This window comes from Tauraco erythrolophus, chromosome 6 (assembly GCF_009769465.1).
Source record: "Tauraco erythrolophus isolate bTauEry1 chromosome 6, bTauEry1.pri, whole genome shotgun sequence".
Taxonomy (NCBI): domain Eukaryota; kingdom Metazoa; phylum Chordata; class Aves; order Musophagiformes; family Musophagidae; genus Tauraco; species Tauraco erythrolophus.
In genome coordinates this window covers 70,250,369-70,275,985 of record NC_141470.1, presented here as the reverse complement: position 1 = coordinate 70,275,985, position 25,617 = coordinate 70,250,369, and the positions used below count along the sequence as shown (strand labels likewise).

At 44.4% G+C, this 25,617-nt stretch overlaps 1 protein-coding gene across 2 annotated transcripts in view; it reads right to left on the bottom strand.

Annotated features, from left to right (window-relative positions):
- Positions 1 to 7,324: 7,324 nt before the first annotated feature.
- DDHD1 (DDHD domain containing 1) overlaps positions 7,325 to 25,617 on the bottom strand; it is a 71,205-nt gene continuing 52,912 nt past the window's right edge. For both annotated transcript variants that reach the window (XM_086613668.1, XM_086613669.1), the window contains exons 8-13: positions 21,103 to 21,368; positions 17,856 to 17,931; positions 12,628 to 12,777; positions 11,004 to 11,256; positions 9,520 to 9,702; positions 7,325 to 7,506 (exon numbers count right to left, since the gene is read on the bottom strand). In XM_086613668.1, coding sequence (XP_086469794.1) covers positions 7,325 to 7,506; positions 9,520 to 9,702; positions 11,004 to 11,256; positions 12,628 to 12,777; positions 17,856 to 17,931; positions 21,103 to 21,368 — 1,110 coding nt within the window. The remainder of the gene's footprint in view (positions 7,507 to 9,519; positions 9,703 to 11,003; positions 11,257 to 12,627; positions 12,778 to 17,855; positions 17,932 to 21,102; positions 21,369 to 25,617) is intronic.

Here is a 25,617-nt window from a genome sequence, read left to right as displayed (position 1 = left end):
CGTTTCCAATTCTGGGTTGGTGTGAGAGACAGCAGTACATGGAAAGATTATGGAATCATAGAATCACAGAATGGTTTGGGTTGGAAGGGACCTTCAAGATCATTGAGTTCCAACCCCCCTGCCATGGGCAGGGACACCCTCCACGACACCAGGTTGCCCAAAGCCTCATCCAACCTGGCCTTGAACACTTCCAGGGGTGGGGCAGCCACAGCTTCTCTGGGCAACCTGTGCCAGTGCCTCACCACCCTCAGAAGGAAGAATTTCTTCCTGATATCTAATCAAAATCACAAATTTAAAATCAGAAGGGCTGCTTTCCTTTTCTCCTTCCTGTGGCTTTGGTTTCCAACCAGTCTGGGCTTTGCAGGCAGAAGGACATGAACACCACTATAGAAAACCAGAATTCAACCCCAGTGTGATTTCTCTGTTCAAGAGATTCAAGGGTTCAGGACTGGCCAACTGGCAACCTAAATGCCAAAGCCTTTTATTCCCCCACATAATCCATATTATACATATTCACCTAAGAGATGGTAGGAAGAGCAACCAGCGCTAAAGACACTCGGAATACGATCCCAAACTCACTGAAGGGAAGACCTTTGTTTCAGCAGGGTTGGGATCTGGCTGTTAGAGAAGCAGCATAAGCAGGACCACATTGGTAGCTTGAGGTGGTCTGACACATTGCCAGTGATATTATATCCGAGAGAAAAAAATCTGGATTCATAAGGCACTGGTTAGGATTAATTTCTACTTTAAACAGCTATTACGAGTTCAATATCCAAGCTAAAGGAGCTGCCTTCTTAAAATGAAGTAGGCTTGAGAGGTGGGCCTGTGAGAACCTCATGGAGTTCAACAAGGCCAAGTGCAAGGTCCTGCATGTAGGTTGGGGCAATCCCAAGCACAAATATAGGCTGGGTGGAGAATGGATTGAGAGCAGCTCTGAGGAGAAGGACTTGGGGGTGTTGGTTAAGGAGAAGCTCAACATGAGCCAGCAATGTGCGCTGGCAGCCCAGAAAGCCAACCGTGTCCTGGGCTGCATCCAAAGCAGCGTGGGCAGCAGGTCGAGGGAGGGGATTCTGCCCCTCTGCTCTGCTCTTGTGAGACCCCACCTGGAATACCGCGATCAGCTCTGGGGGTCCTCAACACAAGAAGGACATGGAGCTGCTGGAGCGGGTCCAGAGGAGGGCCACGAAGATGATCCGAGGGCTGGAGCACCTCTGCTATGGAGACAGGCTGAGAGAGTTGGGGTTATTTAGCCTGGAGAAGAGAAGGCTCCGGGGAGACCTTCCAGCAGCCTTCCAGTACCTAAAGGGGGCCTACAGGAAAGCTGGAGAGGGACTTTTTGCAAGGGCGTGTAGTGATAGGACAAGGGCTGATGGCTTTAAACTGAAAGAGGGGAGATTTCAATGAGATCTAAGGAAGAAATTTTTCACTCTGGGGTGGTGAGGTTCTGGAACAGGTTGCCCAGAGAAGCTGTGGCTGCTCCATCCCTGGAAGTGTTCAAGGCCAGGTTGGATGAGGCTTTGAGCAACCTGATCTAGTGGAAGGTGTCCCTGCCCATGGCAGGGGCGTTGGAACTAGATGATCTTTGAGGTCTCTTCCAACCCAAACCATTCTATGATTCTATGAAAGTAGTAAAATCAAAAAAACTGAGGTGCTTTGGCACAAACGTGCTTGAAAGTTCTGTATTAAAGTGAAAGTCAAGGATCTTCTTTATCAAGGGGTACGATGAAATGGTAAGACCTTTTAAGTAGCTGCTCTTTAACTACAAAGTATGGGACTACTCTGTGATGAGATCCTGATTTTCAAGGAGATAACGAAAGAGTCATAGAACCAGCAGGAACAACAAACTGGACGTGGGGTCCTTGGAGCTTGAGCATCTGGTCAAGGCAGTGGTCTGTAGAGAAGTTTGCACTTCATCTCTCCCATGTCCATGCTTCCGATCGATGAGGCACCAGGGAACAGGCAGAGTAGCTGCAAGAAATGGTATTTTATTTAAGAAACAAAGAGAGAAGCTAATCCGTGGCAGATGCTCCCAGAATTGTCAAATGAGAACCCTCTCATTGGATAAATCATGGAGGATTTCAAAACCACAAGAGATTGCTCCTGGGACATCTCATGTTTGCAGGGGACTCACTGACTTTTCACTCTTACAGGGAGAGGACTGGCCAAGGTCTACTCAAGAGCTGCTGCAACTGCAGCTGGGGAGACAGGGTGTTTTCAGGGGAAACGGCAGATGTCGGAATTTGCTTTCCAATGGGACCTGAGAGCACTGACCTCCAGGGTGAACTGAAACTGATAGGCATTTCCACAGAACTTGGGACTTCTCTTATTCCTTGGAAGAGGAGACGGTGTCAACACGCTGTGAGCTGTGCATGCAGTTCTAAGTGCTTCTGCAATGGCACGCAGAGAAACACAAAACATTGTGACATCTACAGCAAAGCGTGGGTCAAATGGGCCTTGAGGGATGCAGGAGAAATCCAAAGAGCAAGGAACCAGTCTTGGGAGAGGCCAGCCCACATCCAGTGCTCGCTAACACGCCAAATTTCATTGACAATGACAGAAAATGCTTTGTCAGTCCCAGAGTTAAGCTGACCGATGGAAGGCACAGACACAGGGAAGAGAGAACATGCAAACCCATCCTGAAAGCCAAACACACCCAGGTGGGCTTTGCTGATGCTGAGCTTTGAGGAGACAGCTCCAGGATCACATCAGCAATATGTGCCTCTTGGGTTCCACGTGGGTTTTGAAGTTTCCACCTTAGGTCTTGAGGACGCGCAGGCCATGCTCAGACAAGCAGAGTCTTGAAGCAAGCATCGATTCCAGTGGACAGAAAAAGCAAAAATGGAAACTGGAGGCTTCAGGAGAAGCTTGAGTGTGGTGGGTAAGAGACAAGCTGAACTAAAACATACCTATGGAAGAGGGAGGGGAAAGCTAAACCAAGAGAAAGTTTGATTTTGTGGAAAATGATAGTTAAATGCAGATCAAACACCGAATGCGAGAAAAAGTCAGACTCTGAAGTCCAGTCGATAAACCAGAAAATGGGATTGTCATTTAAAAAAAGATTTTAAAGCTTTTCAAAAGATCAGGAAAGCCAACAGGCACGGACTCTAGGGAAGCAATGGAACGTGGTCACTACAACTGCAGATGGAGAGCGACCAGTGAGATAATGCTTGGAAAGCTGAAAATAGCTCAGTACATGTGGCAGTCCATTCCTGGGACTTGGTGTGTGAAAGCTTACTGAACCCCTGATGGTCACCAAAGACATATGGCAGAGATGGGTGAGATGACCCTGTAAAACACTATGGGTCAACCACCCGCCATCCGACTTCAGTAGGAAAACGGTGTGTGGAGGCACGACCCTCATCTCCAGGCTACTAACAGGAAAACGGGAAAGGACACATTTCAAATGAACTTGCTGGGCAGAGGCCACACAAATATACATTAACTATCTAACTGCAAGCAGTTGACATAGTGATTCATGAACTCAACTTGGAAAAAAATCAATCCCCACCGATTTAGCTACAGGCAGAACCAGCTCGACTGACACGCGGCGTGGGAAACGAGCACCGGGACAACAGAAAACCGAGAAGGAGGAAGAGGTGGCAACCAGGTATAATATATATATCTGAGAATATGAAACGTGTTTCAGTTCAGCTTAATAACACTCATTAGGAAAGGAGATAAAATAATGGAAGTTGGCCAGCTAGACTATCACGGTAAAATAAAGCAAACTCCTCTAACTCCAGAAACACCGGCAATAAAAGCCGAGAGTGAGCACATACAGGGGAAGGAAGGTTGTGGTTAAACCATGACAAAGGGATGGAATTCATCTAAAAAAAAATAAAATTAAAGCTGACTATCTGTAAAAATGACCTCGTAGCAAAAAAAAAAAAAAAAAATTTAAGCGTCAAATTTGGACAAAGTGCTCAAGGACAAGTTTCAGAAAACAGCTCGGTATCAGTCAGAAAACTGACAGCGGCGCGGAACATTTCCCTTATCTTGGTTTCTCAAGAAAAACCACCAGTCAACACAGCTTGTAAAGTTAAACATCATTCCTGCAGAAGAAAACAAGTCAGTAATTGGAAGCCAGGACATTCCAGCTCTCTATTATGCCACGGACCATCTGACCAGAAAGTTTTAAGCGTGAAATTTAGACTCCAGCACGCAGAGACGTGACCCTACTTGAATCTGTGTTACACTGCACAACAGAAACGGGGCGACCCTTTTCCTAACAACTTCAAAATTGAATTTTCAAACGGTATTTCATCTTTGCAGGAGGATGAGATCCTTTTTGAGGATGAAAAAGATGAAAGTCTGCCCACAGCACGCTTAACATCTTTGCATACGCTTTAGAATAAATCTCCATTTATTCTTTCGAGGGATGTTTTATCTTTGTAATTAAGCTTGAAGATTAGTAGATGCTCCATGAAGTTACAAATTAGAACGGAATCATACATGCATATGTCCAATTAACTCAGGAAAAATGCACAGTGATGAACAGGGTATTGGTCCTTATCATCCCTTCACACCTACCAGCAATATGGATTAGTTCTCAGCTCCGTCTTCTCCCTGATTTACCAAGGGGCACGTACATAAAAGTAGGATCTCATCCCTTATATGGAGAGCAGTCAGCAAGTACCAGCACGTTCCGATGCGAGGGGAACAGCTATTCCATAAATCTGAAACATGTTCTGGACAACAGCAGAGTTTACACAGACCACAAGAATTAAGGGAATTAACCCCCTTTTGTTTGCAGCGTTTAAGAAGAGACCGAGCGTAGAACCCGTAGTGTAAGGGGGTATCACAGCAGTGACATGACCCAACTCAAAGCACTGGGACACAAACCATGGACGTTTGGAAATGTTTTGCACGTTCTAAATATAAAAGATTCTCCTTTTATGCTCAAGCTCTCCTAATTAGGAAGAGCTGATTAAATAACTTATCTGGAAAGCCAGCAATGCAAACAAAAGCCTGTTTTCCGGAGCAGAGATGTCAAGCTTCTTTCTCTTAGAGGGTTGATTTTAATTTTTTACTGTTGTTCATCAACCAAGATAAACACGTCGGGGAAGGGAGTTACAATTCACTGAGGCCAGAAGGATTTTTCAGAGATCCATCTGAACATCTCTGTTGGGTGTTGCTTCACTGCGTTTACAGTAGTGCTGTTTCTGTCATCTTCTTCCCTTCCCATTCCCCTCCACTCCCCTCTTTCCTTTTTCTTTGCACAGTTTTTTCCCCCCTTCATAATTATTCCTAAATCCATAACCCCAACATACAGGCCCAGCTCCCAATTCCTTCCCCATCACACCATGGACCGGGGAAAACAAGTGACAGGCCAAGTGATAGTATTCAGGATAATGATATTCTCTCTCTTCCTCACAGAATTTCAGAAAGGGACATCTGGGTGGTTTCCACCTCTTGGAGCCGCTGGCTGAGGCTGGCTGCTGATGTTGCCACATGGCCTTGTCTGGAGGCCACAAAGATGATCCAAGGGCTGGAGCACCTCTCCTATGAAGACAGGCGGAGAGAATTGGGGTTGTTCAGCCTGGAAAAGAGAAGGCTCCAGGGAGACCTTCCAGCAGCCTTCCAGTACCTAAAGGGGCTACAAGAAAGCTGGAGAGGGACTTTGGACAAGGGTGTGTAGTGACAGGACACGGGGTAATGGCTTTAAACTAAAAGAGGGGAGAGTTAGATAAGCTCTAAGGAAGAAAATTTTTACACTGAGAGTGCTGAGGCACTGGCACAGGTTGCCCAGAGAAGCTGTGGCTGCTCCATCCCTGGAAGTGTTCAAGGCCAGGTTGGATGAGGCTTTGGGCGACCTGGTGTAGTGAAGGGTGTCCCTGCCCATGGCAGGGGGGTTGGAACTAGATGATCTTTGAGGTCCCTTCCAACCCAAACCATTCTGAGATTCTGTGATTCTATCTGTTCACACTGAAAACACTACAGCTTGATTTGTTTGGGTTTTTTTAAACAAAAGTTTAGGTTCTCCAGCATCTGCATATGCCATAGATCACAAATAGCACGGCCAGAGGCAGCTCCGAGGCCATACATCTGATGCTTCTACTCCAGAGTTTTAAAATCTCAGCAATGACCTTTCAGCATTTCATTTGGAGATGATTCCCTTTCATCACAACACTTCCCTCTCGACTTCCCCTGAATTAGTTCCAGATACAAATCTAATCTAAGCTCGGCTATTCTCAGGCCTCACCACGTTTATTTTAAGCTGCTCGCTTTCCTCTTGACAGGTCCCTTGTGCATAAATACACAAACACGTACGTTTTTATACAAACACACATGTATATACATTTAGTAATGGTACGCAAAAGACAGCTGGATCCTCTGCAAACCAAGCCTAACGTGGGGTCAAAACCTTCCCGTGCCTGAGAAACACTTGGAACCTAAAAAGCAAAGGCAGTTACTTACCATCGAGAAGAATGTGACTGAGGTCATTTGTGTGAAACCACAAATATTTATTTTTAATGAAAAAATACTTAAAGTGTGCCACAGTGTCCATATATTCATTTGAGTAGTAGTACAAAGATATGTATTTCTGAGAAAAAGTCTTAACACTGTAGAAAATAAATGTGGTTCTTAAATTATGTCAAAAGAAACCAGTAAAAAAGTAATGTTTTATACACTGGAATAAAATGAAACAATCAGAGAGAATAATAAATTATAATTACAGTATTTCAAATATTTGCTTCATGCTTTTTTTCAGCATTAGTTTCTAAATACGTCACGCCTAAGACGCCCTCAGAAGCCAGCAGTCGGAATGGTCTTTCCATGGTACTGTGGATAATAGGATGTGGAGCTGAATAAAGTCCTAGAAAAATGACACCACTGTTTGTTATTTACTGATACATAAAACATCGGAACATGGCAGTTTTAGGTTTGTATCTAACATATGTTTTGGTTAATGGAAATTAATTTAGGTTGGGTTTGTTTTTTTTTTTTTAAAAAATCAACTAATCTTTTATACTTTTAATGAACTAAACAGCAATTATGGTCGTTAACAAGAATGTCACCCAAGCACACTGCACAACCGTGCTTACGGGATGCTACACGTTGTATTGGCTTTTTATACAGTCAGAGTCAACACGGATTTGGAATCAGTTCAGGTCTAATTAAGCACTGCAAAATGTTTAAAACTATAAAGTGCTTTTAAATACAAATCATTTTTTACTCCTTAGAAATAGGAAAAAATCCAAACATGCACTTAAACCTGAAACCTCCATGCCATATATACTGCAGTTCAGCAGTAAAACATCAGTTTTGTGCCATTCGTTTTAAAATTTCCTTTCCCGTCCCGCCCCATCCCCAGTCGAAAAATTCACATGGTGTCTAAATTGGATTTGTCGGGATCTTCTTGGTCGTGTTTGCACATGAAGGTTAGAAGGAAAAGAGCAATATCCAGAGATGACCAATAGGCAGTGTGTGATGTGACTGCGGACCAGTATCTGCTCTCCACGAGACCTTCCCTGAGCTCGAAGTCAATCCTGTGCTCCAGTTCCACTAGAAACGGAACAGGAAACAAAAATGATGTTAGAATGGGACGTCGGAAGAAGAAAAGACACCGGTGTGTTTTTCCATCAGCTTTGGGTTCTGATTCTACTCGCTCCATACAAAATGCACATAATATCTCTGTGTTGATGTGTAGCTCACCTAAGTCAACTGTGATTTTTTATAATAAATACACATATTTTGATGCACGTGCATTTAGCAAACCTGACTGAAGAGCGGTGCTTAGTTCAGGGGTGAAAAAAAATTAAAAGGAAACTAAACCTAAAGCTTGGAAAAAGCTGGCATTTTTTTAAAGCAGCTGTTTCCCTTATAGTAACTACATAAATACATTTGTTTATGCTCCTTACGATAACTACACAGAAGCATCCAGCAAATGTTGAGGCCCCATTAGGAAACACTGACTTTCAGAAGGCGGATGCTCAGAACTTTCCGAAATAAATGGACTTCTCCCGTCTTCAAGCGGCTATACAAGGAGACTACACCCAATATTACAAGCCCTTTCTGAAAACCAGCCGTCCCTACGCAGCACTAGCCCTTTGCATTCCCAGATTATTCCCAGTACGTTTCAGCAGTTATCCTTTCATTTCAATGGCTGCTTTGATTAATACCACACTCAAAGCAATTCTCGCTGCGGGTTTAACTGGGCCAATGGCTGACCTATTGTTAAGGCACTTCGGCGGTTAGAAAACCCTCTACGAGGAGCAGGGGAATAAAAAGGACAGAACTAAAAGCCTGCTCAGCTACAAAAGCCAAAACCCCATATTGAGTAAAAAAACGCAGCCATTTATCAAAGCCAGTTTCAAGGAATTTTAATTCTTGGCTCAGGGAGGGCATAAAGGGAGCATCGCACCAGCGCTGCCTCCGCCGTCGCGCTTTCGCGGGAGCAAAAGCGGCGAGGGGAGGGAGCCGGAGCCTTCCAACAGAAGGAGACGACCGCCGTCACTTCCACGAAGAGGAACATATGCAAAAAACCAAAACCAGTCGCCTGGGTCTCCGCCTGACGAGCAGCCGTTGCAGGAGGTTGGGAGGCAGCCAACCCCCCCCCGCCCGCCCCGCGGCCGCCCGCGCAGAAGCGAAGGCTTCGGCGGCGGATTGCATCATCCGGCTCCGAGTTCTCCTTCTATGGAGCAGGGACGGGCTTTTCGGCAGAGAGGGATGCGGGAACCGTGCGGAAGGCCCTCGACGTGCCACCGCTCTCCCCTCTGGAAAGGATCTCGGCGGCGGCTCCGCAATATTCGCTGTCGTGCTGCTCTGTTTTCCCTGGAGTTTCAAACCAAGTCTGTGTCCTCCAAGAGTGACTCAGGCAGGTTACGTGCTGAGATTAGCGGTGATGAACGGACAGCAGCGGATCATGTGAAGGCTATCACAAGATACGACGTACTTGTGACTCCTTAGATTGCAAAAAGCCCCGCCTTGCAACTGTGCCAATGAGAAGTTTAGAAATAAAATCCAGTATGAATTGCTGTAAAGGAAGTACCTATGCTTTTCCAAAAAAACAGCTGCTAAAATTGCACTTTCTGTTCCGGGCGGTTCAGATCAGGACAAGGGCAGCTTCTGTTTCCAGTCATATGTGCCTTCAAAGCCAGGTTGCTTTAGAATTGCAAATGTATGGGGAAAGTTAAATAAATCCATTTTACGATAAGTGGTGAGAGGGATTCTCTGCAGCAATTATATTGCTTTTCCTAGTGAGAGCCTAGGAATTACTGAGAGGCAGATCTCGTCAGCCAAAACTCGTTGCGTACGCGGTGTACGTGTATGTACAAACACGGATACAGATAAACCTCCTTTAAGAGATAAAGGAGAGAACAAAGAGTCCGTCCTTGGACAATCTTAACAGATTCAAAAAGCAGGAACGCATTCGATTTTTATCGCTTCAGAGTAAACCAACAAAAAATCAAATAGCTGCACATGTTGTTACGGTGCTTCCAGCCTCCTACAACACGTGGACACAGCTCACTACAGGTCTTATTTCCACCAGGTTTGTAAGGTGGAGACGTCACTAACCTGCGGGTTCGAGAAAGGCCGAGCTGCTGTGCGGCAAAGGTGGGGTCCCAACAGTCGTGGCCTTCTTGTCGTCCCCCTCGGCTCCATCTTTTCCCGTCTCGAGCGTCTGCGGGGTGGTTGTACTAGAGCGGCCGAATCTGGAGAAGAGCATCCCGCCGAGGCCCTTCCCAATACTGGCAGCTCCTGCATTCAGCACGGAGGGAGAAAAGAAAAAACAAACCCAAGCACAAGGGCAGCTAAATCAAACAGCAAATTAAAGGCACTGTAGCACCCATCAATTAGAGCTGAGCGATGGATGAAGGAAAACACTCTTTGGTGCTTTTCTAGGGTGGGAACGGCTTATCTGCCTTCTGTGCACACTGCTTATCGTGAGACTCATCTAGCACACGAGCAAAGGCTATAATTTGGAAACTGCAGTTAGAGGAACAGAAATACATGACACCAATTCTGCAGCAAGAAATCTGGTACTTTTAAGGATATGTTGTAACTCCTCTTTCATAAAAAGTCTAAGATTAAGTCAAAAATGATTTATAATCATGTTAGTACCTTCTGTACATAAGAATCTCATCAGGACATTTCAGACACTCCTCCCATTAAGGGTCCTTAGGTTGGCACCACCCTTACAGACCTTTAGAAATGCTCTATCATCCTTTAAAAGACTATTTTGGTTGCTCAGGAGGAAGGATGTGAAAGTTAAGAACAAATCTGTCTTGTTTTCTCCCGACTTTGCTGCCACCTCATGGCCATGACATTAAAGTTCCTATAGTAACGGCAAAAACTTTGAACTACTGCGTATTTCTACTTACGGACTCAACTGCTTTTATACACTTTACTTATTTGATCGGGAAGATTCTTGGCACTAGGTCACGTTAGCCTTCTTCCAAATCCCACGTAGAGAGCTCAAGAAAAGCCTTGAGTCAACAAAAACTGCAAGTGCATGTTCAAATCTAAGCTTCAGCGAAAGTGGATTTAAGCTCAGTTAAACCAGGGCTTGTTTTCAATCAGAAAGCCAGAAAGGAACAGACTTTTTATTAAAAAAGCCTGAATTTCCTATTGTAAAATCACGATTTAAATGGAACTGTAATAGTTTACATAGAGAGATTTTTCTCCTATTTGCCAATACCAGAATACGTAGTCACCAAACAAGCTTTAAATTGTTTTTTTTTTGTGAAGTACAGTGGAAACTATTAAATCACCAGGATGTTACTTCAATAAGGCAGACAACAATAACGCAGCAAAAGCATAAACTCCCTGACCCACATCCTCTCCCTGCAAGCCTTGACTCCCGTGTACGTAAACTGTCTTTTCTTCAAAGTAAACGTTAGCTGGGATTAAAACAAGATATATTAACTACACAGGACAAACAGAACCAGCCAGGAATGGTTTTCTTACAGCTGCACCTCAGACACCACACCACGGAGCAGTGAAGCTCTGCAAGAAGGTTGTATATATATGAAAAAAAAAAGATGATCAAGTGCAATTACCTAATATACTTGCTTTGCCTATGTTTGTTATAGACTCCCCGTAGTGGCGTCGCACCATGACTGGTGAAGTGGTTGGGCTCGGTCCGGTCGAAACACTTTCGCTATCGGTAACTGAGGTAGGTTCTTTTGTTGGGTTGAGAAAACTTGGCTTCATGTGCTCGTAAGGTAGAGGGTTTGTGGTGTTGTACCAGTGGATCTGCACGGGCGAAATGTTGCTGTAGTGTTTCAAAATTAAAGGTTCTAACCTATAGGCCTGCAAGAAGTAATCCAGAAAAGGCAACGCTGAGTGTCAAGACTGAAAAAAAAAAAAAAATCACATGCCCTTCCCATACAGAATCCTCTCCAACCTCAAATCCAAAATATCCGTAGCGAGTGAAGCCTAGAAGGTGACAGAGCGCTGGCGTTATGTTCTGGTTCGCTTTTATTTTCACAGCCTGGAAGATGTCTCAGCTGCCCAGTTGCTTGTGCACTCACATTTGCACATTTCTCTGCAACGCTCCTACTACACGTTGTTACGAGCACGCAAGTTAGTGCTAACAGATGTTTGCTGTTACCCATCGACTGAGCGAGCTTTGCACACAGTTAAACTGATTCTGCACAACACAACAGAGAGGGAGGAACTGGCTACGTAAACATTTTGTTTGATGACTCTTCATTGATCCTTGTGCAAACCACAAATTGGTGTGCTTATTAAAAAAAAATCATTTTCTATTGATTCTTTATCTTTCTTTGTTTACTCAGATGTAGAAAAGCACTCTGTGCTTCTTTATCTTAACGCTAAGTAAAGTTACTGTTTGCAGAGTGGGATGACAGACTGCAGCCTGACCAATCGTCCTAGATGTCCCAGGAAAATTCTGGTTTTGGAGTAGCTGGAGCTGAACAAGATCTTGAGATGAGCAGAACCAGCGTGTTTGGATTGAAGTCTGAATAAACTCATATTCGAGTAGAGTTTAAACACAAAAGTATCCCAAATTACTATTCTGCAGTAAGCACGAAATCCCAAATCAAGCTTCCATCGAAGAAGTCGCCAAGGGGAGGCAGATCAAAGGGCCAGCATCCTGCCTTGGATAACAGCGGACACTGGGGCCTATGGAAGAGTGTAGGAACAGGGCAAAGCTATACCAAAACTGCCCTCCCAAGTACCAGCCCACTCTCTAACAATCTGTCACTCCGGACTCCTTGGAAAAAAAAAAAACCCAACAGTGTCTTTGTTTTTCTACAGTATCTTGTAAACTGCTCGTGAAGCGTTTTTTAACAGCAGTAGTAGCTTTGGACAGATGATGTTTAATGGAAGTCAACAAGTTAACCATGTTGGAACCTGACTGAGAAGGATTATTTCTTACATCTTTAAAAAGAAAACCAACAAAAACCCAGAGTAATCTCGAATCTTATGCTTATTAATATGAAAAGAGAAGCAAAGTATATGGTATTTAAGACAATTATTTACAAAAACTGTTACTCTACAGTTACAAAAACCCAAGACATTGCACAATAATCATCAACAAATAGTCCTGTGCTGGAACAGACTTGCATTGATTCACGCGCTTTGAAGATCACACATTATCACACAGCTGATGCTTAAAAATAGTCAAGGTAAAAGCTTGCAACTGCAATTAAAACTCACCACTGGATCTGTTGGATGAAAAATATTTAGTAAGCGGTTACAAATTGTTCTGGGCAGAATATGATCTTGACTACCGCTGTTTCCTGGACGGATGCCACGCAATGCCAAAAACACTGCTAATGGAGATCCCATACAGAAGAAATTCTCAACCTAAGGAGAGATTTCGTCCACGTTAATAAGGATGGAAATAATGCTTTCTAACATGGCTGGATTTGATTTCTCTCTTTCAGCTGATTTCTCAGTTTCAGCTGAGGGACTTGTATAGTATTAGTAAGTCAAAAGGGCAAAGACCACTCTATCATACATACTGTAACATGAAGGTTAAGTTTCCCACTTCCCAAAACTCACCACAGCTCCCCAATCTTACCCTAACCAAGTACCCCATGACTCGTTTGGCTACACACATTTGTTGATGAAGTAGAAAACGCAAGTTACACTGAGTATCAAAGACAGCCTGGAGAACACTGACAGTAGTTGTGCACACATAGAGGCTGGTGTTATGTATAACCTCTTCAAAACACCTAGTGCTAAGTGAACAGAATGGTGCTTGTCAAAAGTGCCACCTCATCACACGTCAGGAACCACTGCCCAGGACATGTGCAGCACCCCAGGCAACTCCGCAGGCTACTCTCACGCCGTCCAAAGCTACTGCTGTGCCTTGGCTCTAAAAGGACCACCTTGGACACTGTGAGACAATTGTGTAAACCCAGACTGCTGCTGCTAACCCGTCTGACACAGGCCACTGAACTGGTAACGACTTCTGGCCACCACCAACCTAGGTCGGGATTCAACAGTGACCTGGAGGTGAATGTCTTCGCATCCCATTACCAATCCTCAGACATCATCTCCTAGAAACATCAAATGTACAGCTCTGTAGTCGACAATATTTTTCTAAGTCAAAATTACTTTTTAACCTTTAAAGTATTTTCTTCTATGAAAAATTATGTTTTACCATCAGAACTTCACTGCAGCTTTCTCAACAGTAGCTCCCAGTTTGCAAAGCACTACAACTGAGCAACATCTAGGGTGCTGCTACTTAACCAGCAAGAGGAATTGCTGCGTTCTTGCTAAGTGCACACGAAGGACGCTTGGATTCCCATGCGCCGTCGCTCTATGTCATTGCATGGAGCGGGAGCGCAGAAATAATGGTTCATTTCATCCATCAGATTCCAGCACTGCACAAAACATGCCTCCTCCTCTGGCTTGGCACTGGTACTCCGCCTCTTCCTTCCAAAAGAATGTGCAAATCTCAACTCAATGGAAAAAAAAAACCCAACCCCAGGCCTTCAGCAAAGCTCTCCGATGTCCCATGCTGCAGGGCACTGCTCTGTCACCCGCATTGTTAGTCCAGTCTAGCGCAACGCTCCTCTCCTTTCTTATAACCAAGCTTTACAGAGACCCTTACATTTTTGTAGTTTGGACAAAAAGCTTTCTCATCTTCAAATACAATAGAAACAGACATTCACAGCGCAATCCTTTAAGTAACCTTCAACCCCATCCATCTGATATTCCCGTATCGAGCGCCCGGAGTACACAATTACAGTCCTTCTGCTATAGAAAGAAATGAGAAGGTGACTGCCAGCTCACACTTGCTAGCAGACGCTTAAAAGATATTTTTATGAATTCACCTTAAGCCGCTACAGATCAGGCAAAAATCTCAAAAGGCCAACGGTTTCAGCGGTTAGATGGTGAGTGGCTTTTGTTCCGCTGTTTCTATGGATAAACACGGGATTAGCAGTGTCCACAGTCAGATGCTTTCTTCTTGGAGGGCACTGTTCTTTGCTACGTATGCTCTTACACATGCGAGACTTTCAATGTGGTCTTCCAGCTCTGGGGACACTTACAAAGACCAAGTACCAACTGGGGGATACTTTAGCAGGTGGCACCAGACCAATACCAAAGCGGCAAATGCTGAAATCCAAAGTACGTCTCCCAGAAATTAAGTCCTTTAAATTGCAGCCATTAGATTCTCAGCACTGTTGCAAAGTGGCTGAAGAGAAGACTGCCATGCCATGAAACCTACTGGGAACAGAGGGTTAAAATCTTTCTAGAAAACATTGATTAATTTTGGTGTTTCTCCTAGAAGCAGGAGTGGGGCACTTCACATGTACTCCTGTCCATGTTTTAACAATGGAGGAGAAATGTTTAAGATGACCTTTCAGGATAGCACTTTTCTCCTGGGTGTGACTCATAAACAGAAGAATTAATGAACTTATTAGTCGTTTAAGCAGAAGCTGAGACAGACAGTGATCCATTCAACTTAAGACTGCAGTATTTTCAGAATTAAAAGGGGAAAAAAAAAAGCTAAACGAGCCAACAGCAGTGAGGCAGGACAGCTCTTTTGTGCATGGGTAAGCGTGGGGGACAAATGATTGTGTTTAGTGGTGATGTTAGAACAGAAGACACAGAAGGTGATTACAATTTATGCTTCTGTGCTGCCATTCAGCCTGGAGGACCCCAAACATCCTCCCAGAGTAAGGAAATACAGACCCCTCTGCAACAGCCTCTACCTGTTCCTGCACCCAGGAACGTCCTGTAGCCTTAGCAAAGGCAACAGAGACTTACACCAGTATTACAGGAGAATTTAACTGGGTGGTTGTGTGTTCATAGAAGCACAGAATGGTTTGGGTTGGAAGGGACTGTAAAGATCATCCAGTCCCAACCCCCCTGCCATGGGCAGGGACACCCTCCACTACACCAGGTTGCTCAAAGCCTCATCCAGCCTGGCCTGGAACACCTCCAGGGATGGGGCATCCATGACTTCTCTGGGTAACCTGTTCCAGTGCCTCACCATCCTTGTTGTAAACAATTTCTTCCTTAGATCTAATCAAAATCTATCTAGTGTTGAACTACTACGGTGCATTTCTGCATTCAGTTTAAAGGCTTCTTCCTCTCAGATAAGGCCACACGTCAGCATCCCATTAAGCTCTCATAATTCTTGTCTATGTGGTAAATCACTAGTATCTTATAAATAATTTGTGACAGTTGTTATCAACGTTGATATCACTGTCAGATCATGCTACATAGAAACTACAAGGTTAAATACAAGCTGGAGCTTCTTCCAGAAGAGTTTCTGTAATCCTGGGTGAACGAAAAGTGCCAAGGAACCCTGAAGCACTTTGGGGCAGCACCTCGACAAGTCCAGATTTCAATTAATTTCCTTCTCAGTACTATGGAGCAACTGTGGTACATCCTGCCCTCCTCTTCCCCACTGCGACTGAAAATCTCCCAACACTGTTATTTTCATGCACCACAGAATCATAAAGAGGTAGGTATCACACTGTTCCCTACGTTTTCAAGTTCTTCAGACCCCTTAGCCTTCAACTCCAACTCCTCTTACACAGCTGGTGGGGAGAAGGCTCCGCTTCTAAGCTTTATACTTACAATGGGGTGTTGGCTTTGCTTTTAACCCACACAGGTCCTAATGATTTAGTAGTTTATTCAGTTATGCCATCCGAGGAGAAGCAGAGGAAGAGAGAGAAAGATACCTCACCTTCGAGTTCCCATTCTGGTGCCTTGTCCAATACACTATCAGAGTACAAGACACTCCCTATCTTTAGGTTTGGTTGTGGGTTGTTTTTTCCCTCCCAAAAGGGTCAAACACACAGATCATTTCCTCTGATATTAAATACCAGCCCAGTTTGCTGCTGTACTCACTCTTGTCTTGCCAAAAGCTACCTTTGTGTTTGCTCAACCTCAAGCAAGCTTAACTCTGCTTAAAGTAGGACTAGTGACTCTGCCTCATCCTGGGAAGCTTAATTTGTTTCAGTCCACAAAAGAGGCAACACATCAACAGTGGCTCGCCTTCTCCATTACAGCTGTACATGCCCATTTCGTTGTGTAACACAACTTAGGGAGACCAGTGACCAACGACTCCCAGTGTCCTGCATCACACAGACCAAAGTAATTTGTGGATCAAGCATTTGTGGTGAATTGCAACTCATGATCAAGCTCTGGTCTGCCATGAAGAGCCAAGGTGCAGGTAGTTGGTACCTACAAAGCAGCTTCTTCTCTTTCAACAAGCTAGTTGCCCTCAGTAAGCTGGGCTGGCTTGCTGATGAGCAATTGTCTTTCAACGACATCGTGTTGAAATCCTCCCTTGGCAGAAGCACTTTGCCATCACCATGTTCATGGAAAGCCTCTCTCCTCCCCTGGAGCTCTGTCTCAGGCACGGTACTCAAGCGATGGGAGTCACTAGTGTAGACAGAGAGCTTCACAGAAACAAAACACCTTCCTTTCAGTAAGAAAAAGGATGTACTGCAATGGAAAATTACCTAGCAGTAATCTGTATTGATAAAGGCCTCTTTTCTTCTCTCCCTTTTCTTTTCCTCTCCTTTCTTGCTCCCTCTAAAAAGCATCTGTTCAAAAAAATCGTCAGTTTAAACACAACTGAGTGAAGAATAATCTCTTGCAGAGCTGGAGGAGTGTCAGCCTGACTCCATCTTCCTTGATGGTAGAGATAATAGCACGATACATGCTTTAAAGCGGTGATGAAAAGGAGAAGGCTATGACAAATTGAATTATGGTTAGTTTCCTCTTTTTTATGGCTCAAGATTGACCTTGGCTTCTAGGAGTCCTTCTGAACTCAGAAGGGAAGAAAAATGGCAAGTTAAGAAACAATAATCTATTTTCTTCTCATCTATCAAGTCACATTTTTATGGTTTAATATTTCAGGACACAGTCGAGTGACTACAAAGTGTTGCACATCCCACCAAGAAGCTAGAAAATTACTTTTCCCAATGATATGAAACCATAGCAATTTATAGAGCAGATTAGCAAGCAATCTATTTCACGAGATCAAAAGTAACTTGTGCTAACTGTCAAACCAGTGTAATTTGAAAGGAAAATCCACTGCTGGAGGAAATTCAATCAGATCGGCTCAGAGATGTGACAGTCAACCAAGTAGAAGTGAAATTGTTTAAGACACATGATTACTGCAATTTGCCAAAAGGCTTTTACCTTCCCCATAGCTCTGTGTGTGTGTGTAATATAACAATCCATATACAAGCTTATATATTTACAGATAAACAGATATATTTGTAATAAATAGTAATATATGAATATAGTAACGTGTTTACACACACTACAACCAACACATTAAAACTATTCTATCAACATCGTGTCTGGGGACATGGGAAAAAAAAAACAACTAAGCAGAATAACTCGTAGTGCAGGTGTACTTTTACAGCAAGCAGAACATTCAGCAAAAACCTCTCGAACATACATACCTTAAATTTTAAGACAGGTGGTTTTGATATGGTGGATGCCTTTAACCCATGCAACCTCTCTTCTATCTCTCTCAACCTAGAAAACAGAGATCTTTCTGAGATCCAATAGAAAACGTAGCCTTAACCTCTCTGATCCAAACAGGCATTCCTGTGGGGTCCAACAGTTTTGTCTGCTGGGAAGAGAGAGTGATGGTGTCAGTATTTCTTGGAGACAGTCCAATTGCTTAAGAATCAATGTATGTGAAACCCTGGTTCTCTGACCACAGAAGGAATCAATCAAGACATGATAGTTTCCTTGTTCACCACTCCAAGCATCTGCACACTCTCCTTCCTTAAGAGTAGGTGACTCACCTACTCTTTGATGTTTTAGCAACCAAATCACCTGTTTTGGGTTTTGTGTGTGGTTTTTTTTTTTTAAAAAAAACACAAAGCCACAAGAAACTCCATGGCCCAAGCGTTATGGAGTTCTGTATTCTGGTGGAATATCTAGAGGACAGTGTCCCACCCTTTCAACTATCATTAAAAAACATTGTTCACCTGTTCTTCTAGTTAGCCTGAACTAAAAAAGCAGCTACAATACAAAGCACCTCATAAGGACTGGTAAAACTGTCCAGCCCCAGCATTAGAGCATTACACCCTCTTCAGAGCAGGAAAACACCATCTCCTCAAGCTCCTCAAAAGCATTGTGGAAAGAAACACGTTAAACTTAAATCTCTGCCATCTTGGTTAGAAAGAAGCAAGTCTGGAGCCAAAACTTCCCAAAGAGCAGCACTTTCAAAAAAGTTCGTATGCTTTAATGAGCCTGATTCAGTCTTAAAAATGACGGCATGCAGAATTCTTGACTCCTGTGAACTGTTGTTGAAGAGTTTCAATTCACAGCCTCACATGCTGTACTTATGTTATTCTACAATGTAGAATATTTATACATGCTATGTCATACGCTACTCAGGCACAAAGCATTTCCAGAAACTCACTGTTTGCCATCCTTAAAACGCTAGAAATGTAGAAGTTATAGGATGGCAGTAGTATAGTTTCCATAATTTCAGACTTTCAGAATTGCATGAAGATGGAGAGCCACTCTAGCTATACAGAAGTGCCAGTGTCAAATGATACTTGGATTACTGTGGATGCAACCTCAAGCACTTCAGAGGACACCTAAGGAGCTGGAGTGTGAAAACAGTAATTTTCCCCTGATCATGTGCTAGTGATATGCTTGAAGGGTCATCTTACCACTGGATAACTTCATTAGGTTTCTCACTTCCCTTCTCGCAGAAAGATTGTGCTTTATCCAGCCTTGCAGCCGACAGAGATGTCCTGTACCAATCCCTAATTACACACATACCGATTTCAAGCACTGCAGGAGATCTGATGCTGTATTAATGCTTCCAAGTACTGCTAATGCTAAGATAGGTTTCAAGAAGGAACCAAAAAGAACTGTGATCATGATTTATCCTCACTTCCCACTGGCAAGATTGAAGCTCAAGCTACTATTATTGGATTTGCTGTCTATAAGTGTCTCATAGCACCTTGATATCCAGGTTCAAACAGGGAAGTCACCTTAACACTGTGGAGACATCACAATGATCTGCAAGGTCCCCTAACAGTCAGAATCCCTACCAACACTTGCCAGGTGCTGAAACGGAGATCCTGTTGGTCACAGTGGGCAGTGCTGCTTCATGCTTCCAGCATGGACATGTGACACCCTTTCCCACAGCATCCTCCTGGAGAAACTGGCTGCTCATGACTTGGATGGGTGTAGTCTTCCCTGGGTAAAAAACTGGCTGTCTGGCCGGGCCCAAAGAGTTGTGGTGAATGGAGATAAATCCAGTTGGCAGCCGGTCACAAGTGGTGCTCCCCAGGGCCCAGTACTGGGGTCAGTTCTGTTTAATATCTTTATCCATGATCTGGTCAAGGGGATCGAGTGCACCCTCAGTGAGTTTGCAGCCAACACCAAGTTGGGCTGGAGTGTTGATCTGCTTGAGGGTGGGAAGGCTCTGCAGACGGATCTGGACAGGCTGGGCTGATGGGCCGAGGCCAAATGTATGAGGTTCTACAGGGCTCAGTGACGGGTCCTGCACTTGGGTCACCACAGCCCCATGAAATGCTACAGGCTTGGGGAAGAGTGGCTGGAATGCTTCCTGGTGGAAAAGGACCTGGAGGTGCTGGTCAACAGCCGCCTGAGTGTGAGCCAGCAGTGTGCCCAGGTGGCCAAGGAGGCCAAGAGCATCCTGGCTTGTATCAGCAATAGTGTGGCCAGCAGGACCAGGGCAGTGATTGTTCCCTGTACTGGTGAGGCCGCGCCTCGAATAGTGTGTTCAGTTTTGAGCCCCTCACTACAAGATCTTGAGGTGTTGGAGTGTGTCCAAAGAAGGGCAGCAAAGCTAGTGAAGGGTCTGGAGCTGGTGAAGACTTCTGGTGAAGTCTTATGAGAGCAGCTGAGGGAACTGGGGTTGTTCAGCCTGGAGAGAAGGAGGCTGAGGGGAGACCTTCTCGCTCTCTACAACTACCTGAAAGGAGGTTGTCAAGCACTGGCACAGGCTGCCCAGGGCAGTGGTTGAGTCACCATCCCTGGAGATAAATATTTAAAAGACGTGTAGATGTGGTGTGTAGGGACACGGTTTAGCGGTGGACTTGGCAGTGTTAGGTTAACAGTTGGACTTGATGATCTTAGAAGTCTTTGCCAACCTAAACAATTCTATGATTCTCATTTCTAGATGGCAGCAGGAAGAAGCTGGTAAATGATCTGCAGCAGAGTAGGAACTCCATAAAACCCTCACAGCAATTACAACATCCATATCCAGCTGGTGGAGCTCGATTTCCAAGCTCAGCCTAGGAGAAAACTTCTCATTTTCCTCTAGAAACTTAGGAACTTCACTGCTCAGGTTCTCCTCAGTATTACAGCTCATTGCCCTACCTGCAAGCTACTTTGTCGTGTTTCTCCTCAAGTATCTGGAGGGCTAATGGCCTGACATCCTCCTTTCTACCTGGCTATGACCTGCTCCGAGTGCACCTGGTCAGTGAGCAGGAGCTAGTTGCTTGGTTGTGGTACAGCCCGTAGGATGTGGATTCAGAGCTCCTACTAGCCGTGCCAGCTCCCTATGCCTGCTTGTTTACCACTGCCATTCATCACCAGCAGAAGAACATGAGCCACAAAAGATTAACAACCATGGTGGGTTCTGGAAACACTCAAAGGGTATCATCTAGTGATGTGGTTTTCTCCTTTAACCATCAGAAGTGGATGCATTACCGTTGTTTAGTTATGTAAAGTTCTTCAAGTAAACGTTGCTCCTCGTAGCTCATCCAACGGTCTTCAAGCTCCTCCTCCTCCTCCTTCTGCAGCAACTGTTCGTAAAGCCTGACCGGGTTCCAGCCAGTCATGATATCATAGGTGATGACGCAGCCCAGCGAGTGGGACACAATCGAGACTTTCCCTCCTTTCTCCTCGAACTCTGGATTCCGGGAGCAGAAAAGCGTGTACAGCCGGTTCAGCTCCTGCTGCAGCCCTTTGACCAGCTGTTTCAAGAAGGTAAGGAAGGAAAGTTTAATATCAACATTTTATCCCTCCTGTTCATGTACTACACTGACCAGCTTCTCCAGCATGCATCTAGGACAAGCATAGTGGTCTCTTCACTTAGGCTGGGAAAATGAGCAAAATCTCATGGTCAGCAGCAGCCGTTTGGTTGACTTGTCGCTGACTCCAGTGGTCCCCTTCTCCTCTCCAGACCCAGTAGCAACCACTACACAGGACACATGGTGACCCTCGAACTGCTACATGACACAGCGCAAGGCATTACATTGAAATAAACCCTTAACTAAACAACAGTATTTCCTTTTTTCCTTGTTTCTCCCCCAGTTTCTCTGCCTTTTCCCAGCAGTGCACACTTCTCCTCTATCAGAGGTTCAGCTCCTTTTTTGACCTAAGGAGGCTGGGAGGAGTCTGAGCCACACGTGATGTAGAATCATCTCACATCTCTGCCACAAGCCTGGCACGTAACCCTTGACAAGTCATACTTCTCATCTCCATTTATCAAAGTGATCAACAGCATTCCCACCTTATTGCAGGGGCCTGGGAAGATAAATCCACTAAAATGGATATGCTCAGATACTACAACGACAGCCTAAATGGGTTCTGGGAAAGCATCCTCAAATTGCTTTTGGATCTTCGTAAAGCATACTTGAACTCAAGTCTTTCATTATTCTGCTTACTACTTGGCTAAAAGGAGATGCAGGTTTCTGTCCTGCTTCTCCTCCTACCAGACCACACCTATTGTCATTTCTTCCCAAGGAATCGGAATGAAATGATGCTGCTAAAGAATAAAAAGTCTCGTCTCAGGCAAAAAAAAAAAAAAAAAAAAAAAGGAGAAGCAGTGCAAATGAGATGGGCAGAGCCAGAATTTGAACATTTGATATAAAAAGTTTTCCAGTTATATGTTTCTAGGAGTTTTTTTTGGGGGGGAAAAAACATGAATGCAATGTGGTTCTCAAACACCACAGGCTAATCCTGTAGTACTAACACAATAAATATGTATTAGCCTTACGTTAAGTGTGTCTTGAGAGCCTTATCTGCTTCAAATCCTACACCAGGGTACATATGCATTAAAATGTTCGGATTCACAGAAAGGAATTTTTGGAGAGGAACAGTGAAAGCCATGAGATTCAGGAACTAGGCAATACAAAAAAAAGGCAGCTTTGCTTGCGACACTCAGCACGGTAACAGCAATGCTTCCAGGCGATGGCACAGCGGAGGACAAACAAGAAACTGCAAATCATTCCCTCGTTAGCAACAGGAAATTAAAGCTATAGAACATGTAATTTGAACATGATTTTTCAAGAGCCTGAATCACTACCCAAGATAAATATGAATGGCACTAGGGCTGTCAGTGTTTGATACACATTGTACTGAGCGAGGATCCACACATCGAACCCTACGCCTAAAGCCCTGTGAAACGATCAACGAAGCCTTGTACCAGCTTGGAGAAATAACTACCATAATACCTATTTTCAAGTATTTTTGGCTGCGATGCTGCCTAATTCTTGCATTTGGCTCTATACGGAGTTTGGGCACTGCTTTCACGCACGAACAAACAGGGAGGGAGGTGAAAATAGAAATCAGGACTAGCTTTGGCTGGCTGGTATCTTCTCCGTTTAAAAAGGTTTTGATTAAAACCCAGAACAAACCAGCAGAGATGGGTTGAGATCAAAGCCTTTTGGGATTCCTGCCAGGAGCTCAGCGAAATAAGGCAACGCTGCTCTGCAGCAGTTGGGGTGGCTGGCTGCTGTGGTACCCTCCCAGGGAGCCAACATACACGGTCCCACCATCAGGGAACTCAGCAGGGAGCCCGGAATGCCCAGCTAGATGCTCTGGATGGAGTGCTGGCTCCTGGTTTCAGAGCTGGCAGTGTAAAAATGCCAAGCAAACTACTGCTGGACTCATCACAGCTTCCAGCATCTCCATCAGTGCAGCAGGGAGATGAGTAATGCCATCTTGTTTCAAAAAATCCTAAATAAGCGGTATTAATACCTCTCAGCATCGCCAAATTTTTCCTCTGATGGGAAAAGATACACAACAACTCAACTGCTTCCCATGGGTTCTTGTTGTATAAAAGCTATCACTCCCGATGTCCTGCCCAACGTGCTCTCCAGCCCTGCACCCAACTCTCCTGAACAGCCTATTTCCCTGGAAAAACAGGTATCTTCCAGGAAGAATGATATTATGTCAGTCTCCCCTAGAGCCCATAGGCACAGAGCAGCTAAGCAATCACAGAATCATAGAATGGTTTGGGTTGGAAGGGACCTTCAAGATCATCCAGTTCCAACCCCCCTGCCATGGGCAGGGACACCTTCCACTAGATCAGGTTGCTCAAAGCCCCATCCCTTGAAGACTTCCATGGGTGTGGCATCCACAACTTCTCTGGGCAACCTGTTCCAGTCCCTCACCTCTCTCAGAGGGAAGAATCTTCTGGCATCACAGCATTTCATTACAAAGGTCTTGTTCTCTTGCAATCTAGGGGCATAAGACAATATTTTTTGGAAGTCTTGGTTGGACACCAAGTCCAACCCTGGTTTTTACTGTCCTGCTCCTTAAAAACATGCTGTTACTGCAAAGTTAGGCAAAAACATGGACAGCAACTACGAAACTGTGCATGGATTTCCAAATAGCTGCATACAGGACATAGGACAAGGGGTAATCAATTTAAAGAGAAAGAGAGGAGATTTCAATTAGATCTAAAGAATAACTTCGTCCCTCTGAGGGTGGTGAGGCACTGGCACAGGTTGCCCAGAGAAGTTGTGGATGCCCCATCCCTGGAAGTGTTCAAGGCCAGGTTGGATGAGGCTTTGGGCAACCTGGTGGAGGGTGTCCCTGCCCATGGCAGGGGGGTTGGAACTAGATGATCTTGAAGGCCCCTTCCAACCCAAACTATTCTAGGATTCTATGATATTTTGAAGTATGCAGACCAGAGTTCAAGCATTTAATTCAACTGAAACATCTGATCAAGATTGTTTCTAAACTCCAAATCACTGATTAACTTAATTGTAGAGTAGAAGGATCCTGCAGATTTTCAGGCTCTATGAATGGTCTGGCTTCCTGCTATGACAAAACCAGAAGCCCTCCACCTGCAGTGAGCGTTTAGGGCAGTTTGTATCTTGCCAACACTTCTGTACCAGTAGTAAGATTAGAAACTGAACCTTCCAGTATATAATAAGGACAAAAAAAATAAAAAGGAAAAGAAAATGTATATTGAGAAAAAGTATATTCATTTTAAATCTCAGATAAAAAATTATTTGGTTAAGCAGTATATGAAGATAATATGTAACCCTGATTTGCTTTCTTAGTCTTAAAAAGTGTACAATACTCTAACTTGTAAAAGAAAAGCTTGTTTTGAAAAGGGCTTTAGTCCAGCAAGTGCAACATGAAGTGCTTTCAAATCTCTTTTGTAGTTACAGCTCAAAATATACCCTAACATTCCATAAAAAAATACCTTCTATAAACATCAATTTGCTTTATATTTGTTAAAATCAGTGACTTCTTCCATGAAAAACATAACTACTTATCTAGTTTTCTCTCCTAAATGGCATCACTGTAATTAAACCCAACTTTTTAGGAGCTGATTTTCTTTTTTAATCCACAGCTCATCTTTTTGCTCCCTCTAAAGGGTCTACAAGAGCCTGTTTAATTAAAAAAAAAAAAAAACACCAATAAAATGGAGTGGAAGGTGTCCCTGTCCATGGCAGGGGGGCTGGAACTGGATGATCTTTGAGGTCCCTTCCAACCCAAACCATTCTGTGATTCTATGAAAATGACAACTGGCTCCTTTGCCTCCCGAAATGATGCTCGAGTGCCGGCTCTGTGTCTACACCTGGGTGCCAGGTTGTGAGGGTGCCTCACCCAGAGCTGGCTGACAGCTCCTCCTACATCCAATGCCCTCCTGATGCCAATCCCAAGCCTCACCACCTCCCAGTCCACGGGATCACAGGAAGCACCTGCTGTTTCTGGATGAAAACAGGAAAGTAGGAATCATCCAGGAAAAAAAAAAAAGGAATAGTGGAAGGCAACACGGCCAGACACTTCTCTCTCATTCTCTCCCCTCTTGTCTCCTCCCTCCCAGTTCCCACCTGATTTTGGACATCAGTGGGATTGAATGTTAACCGAGAGCCATTTCTCCAGCTCCGCAGCAGCACTGCTCTTTGGCAGGACTTTCAGTAGGGCTTTCCCCTCCAAAAGGCTGGAGTTTCCTTGACATTTTGCCCAACCTGTATTACC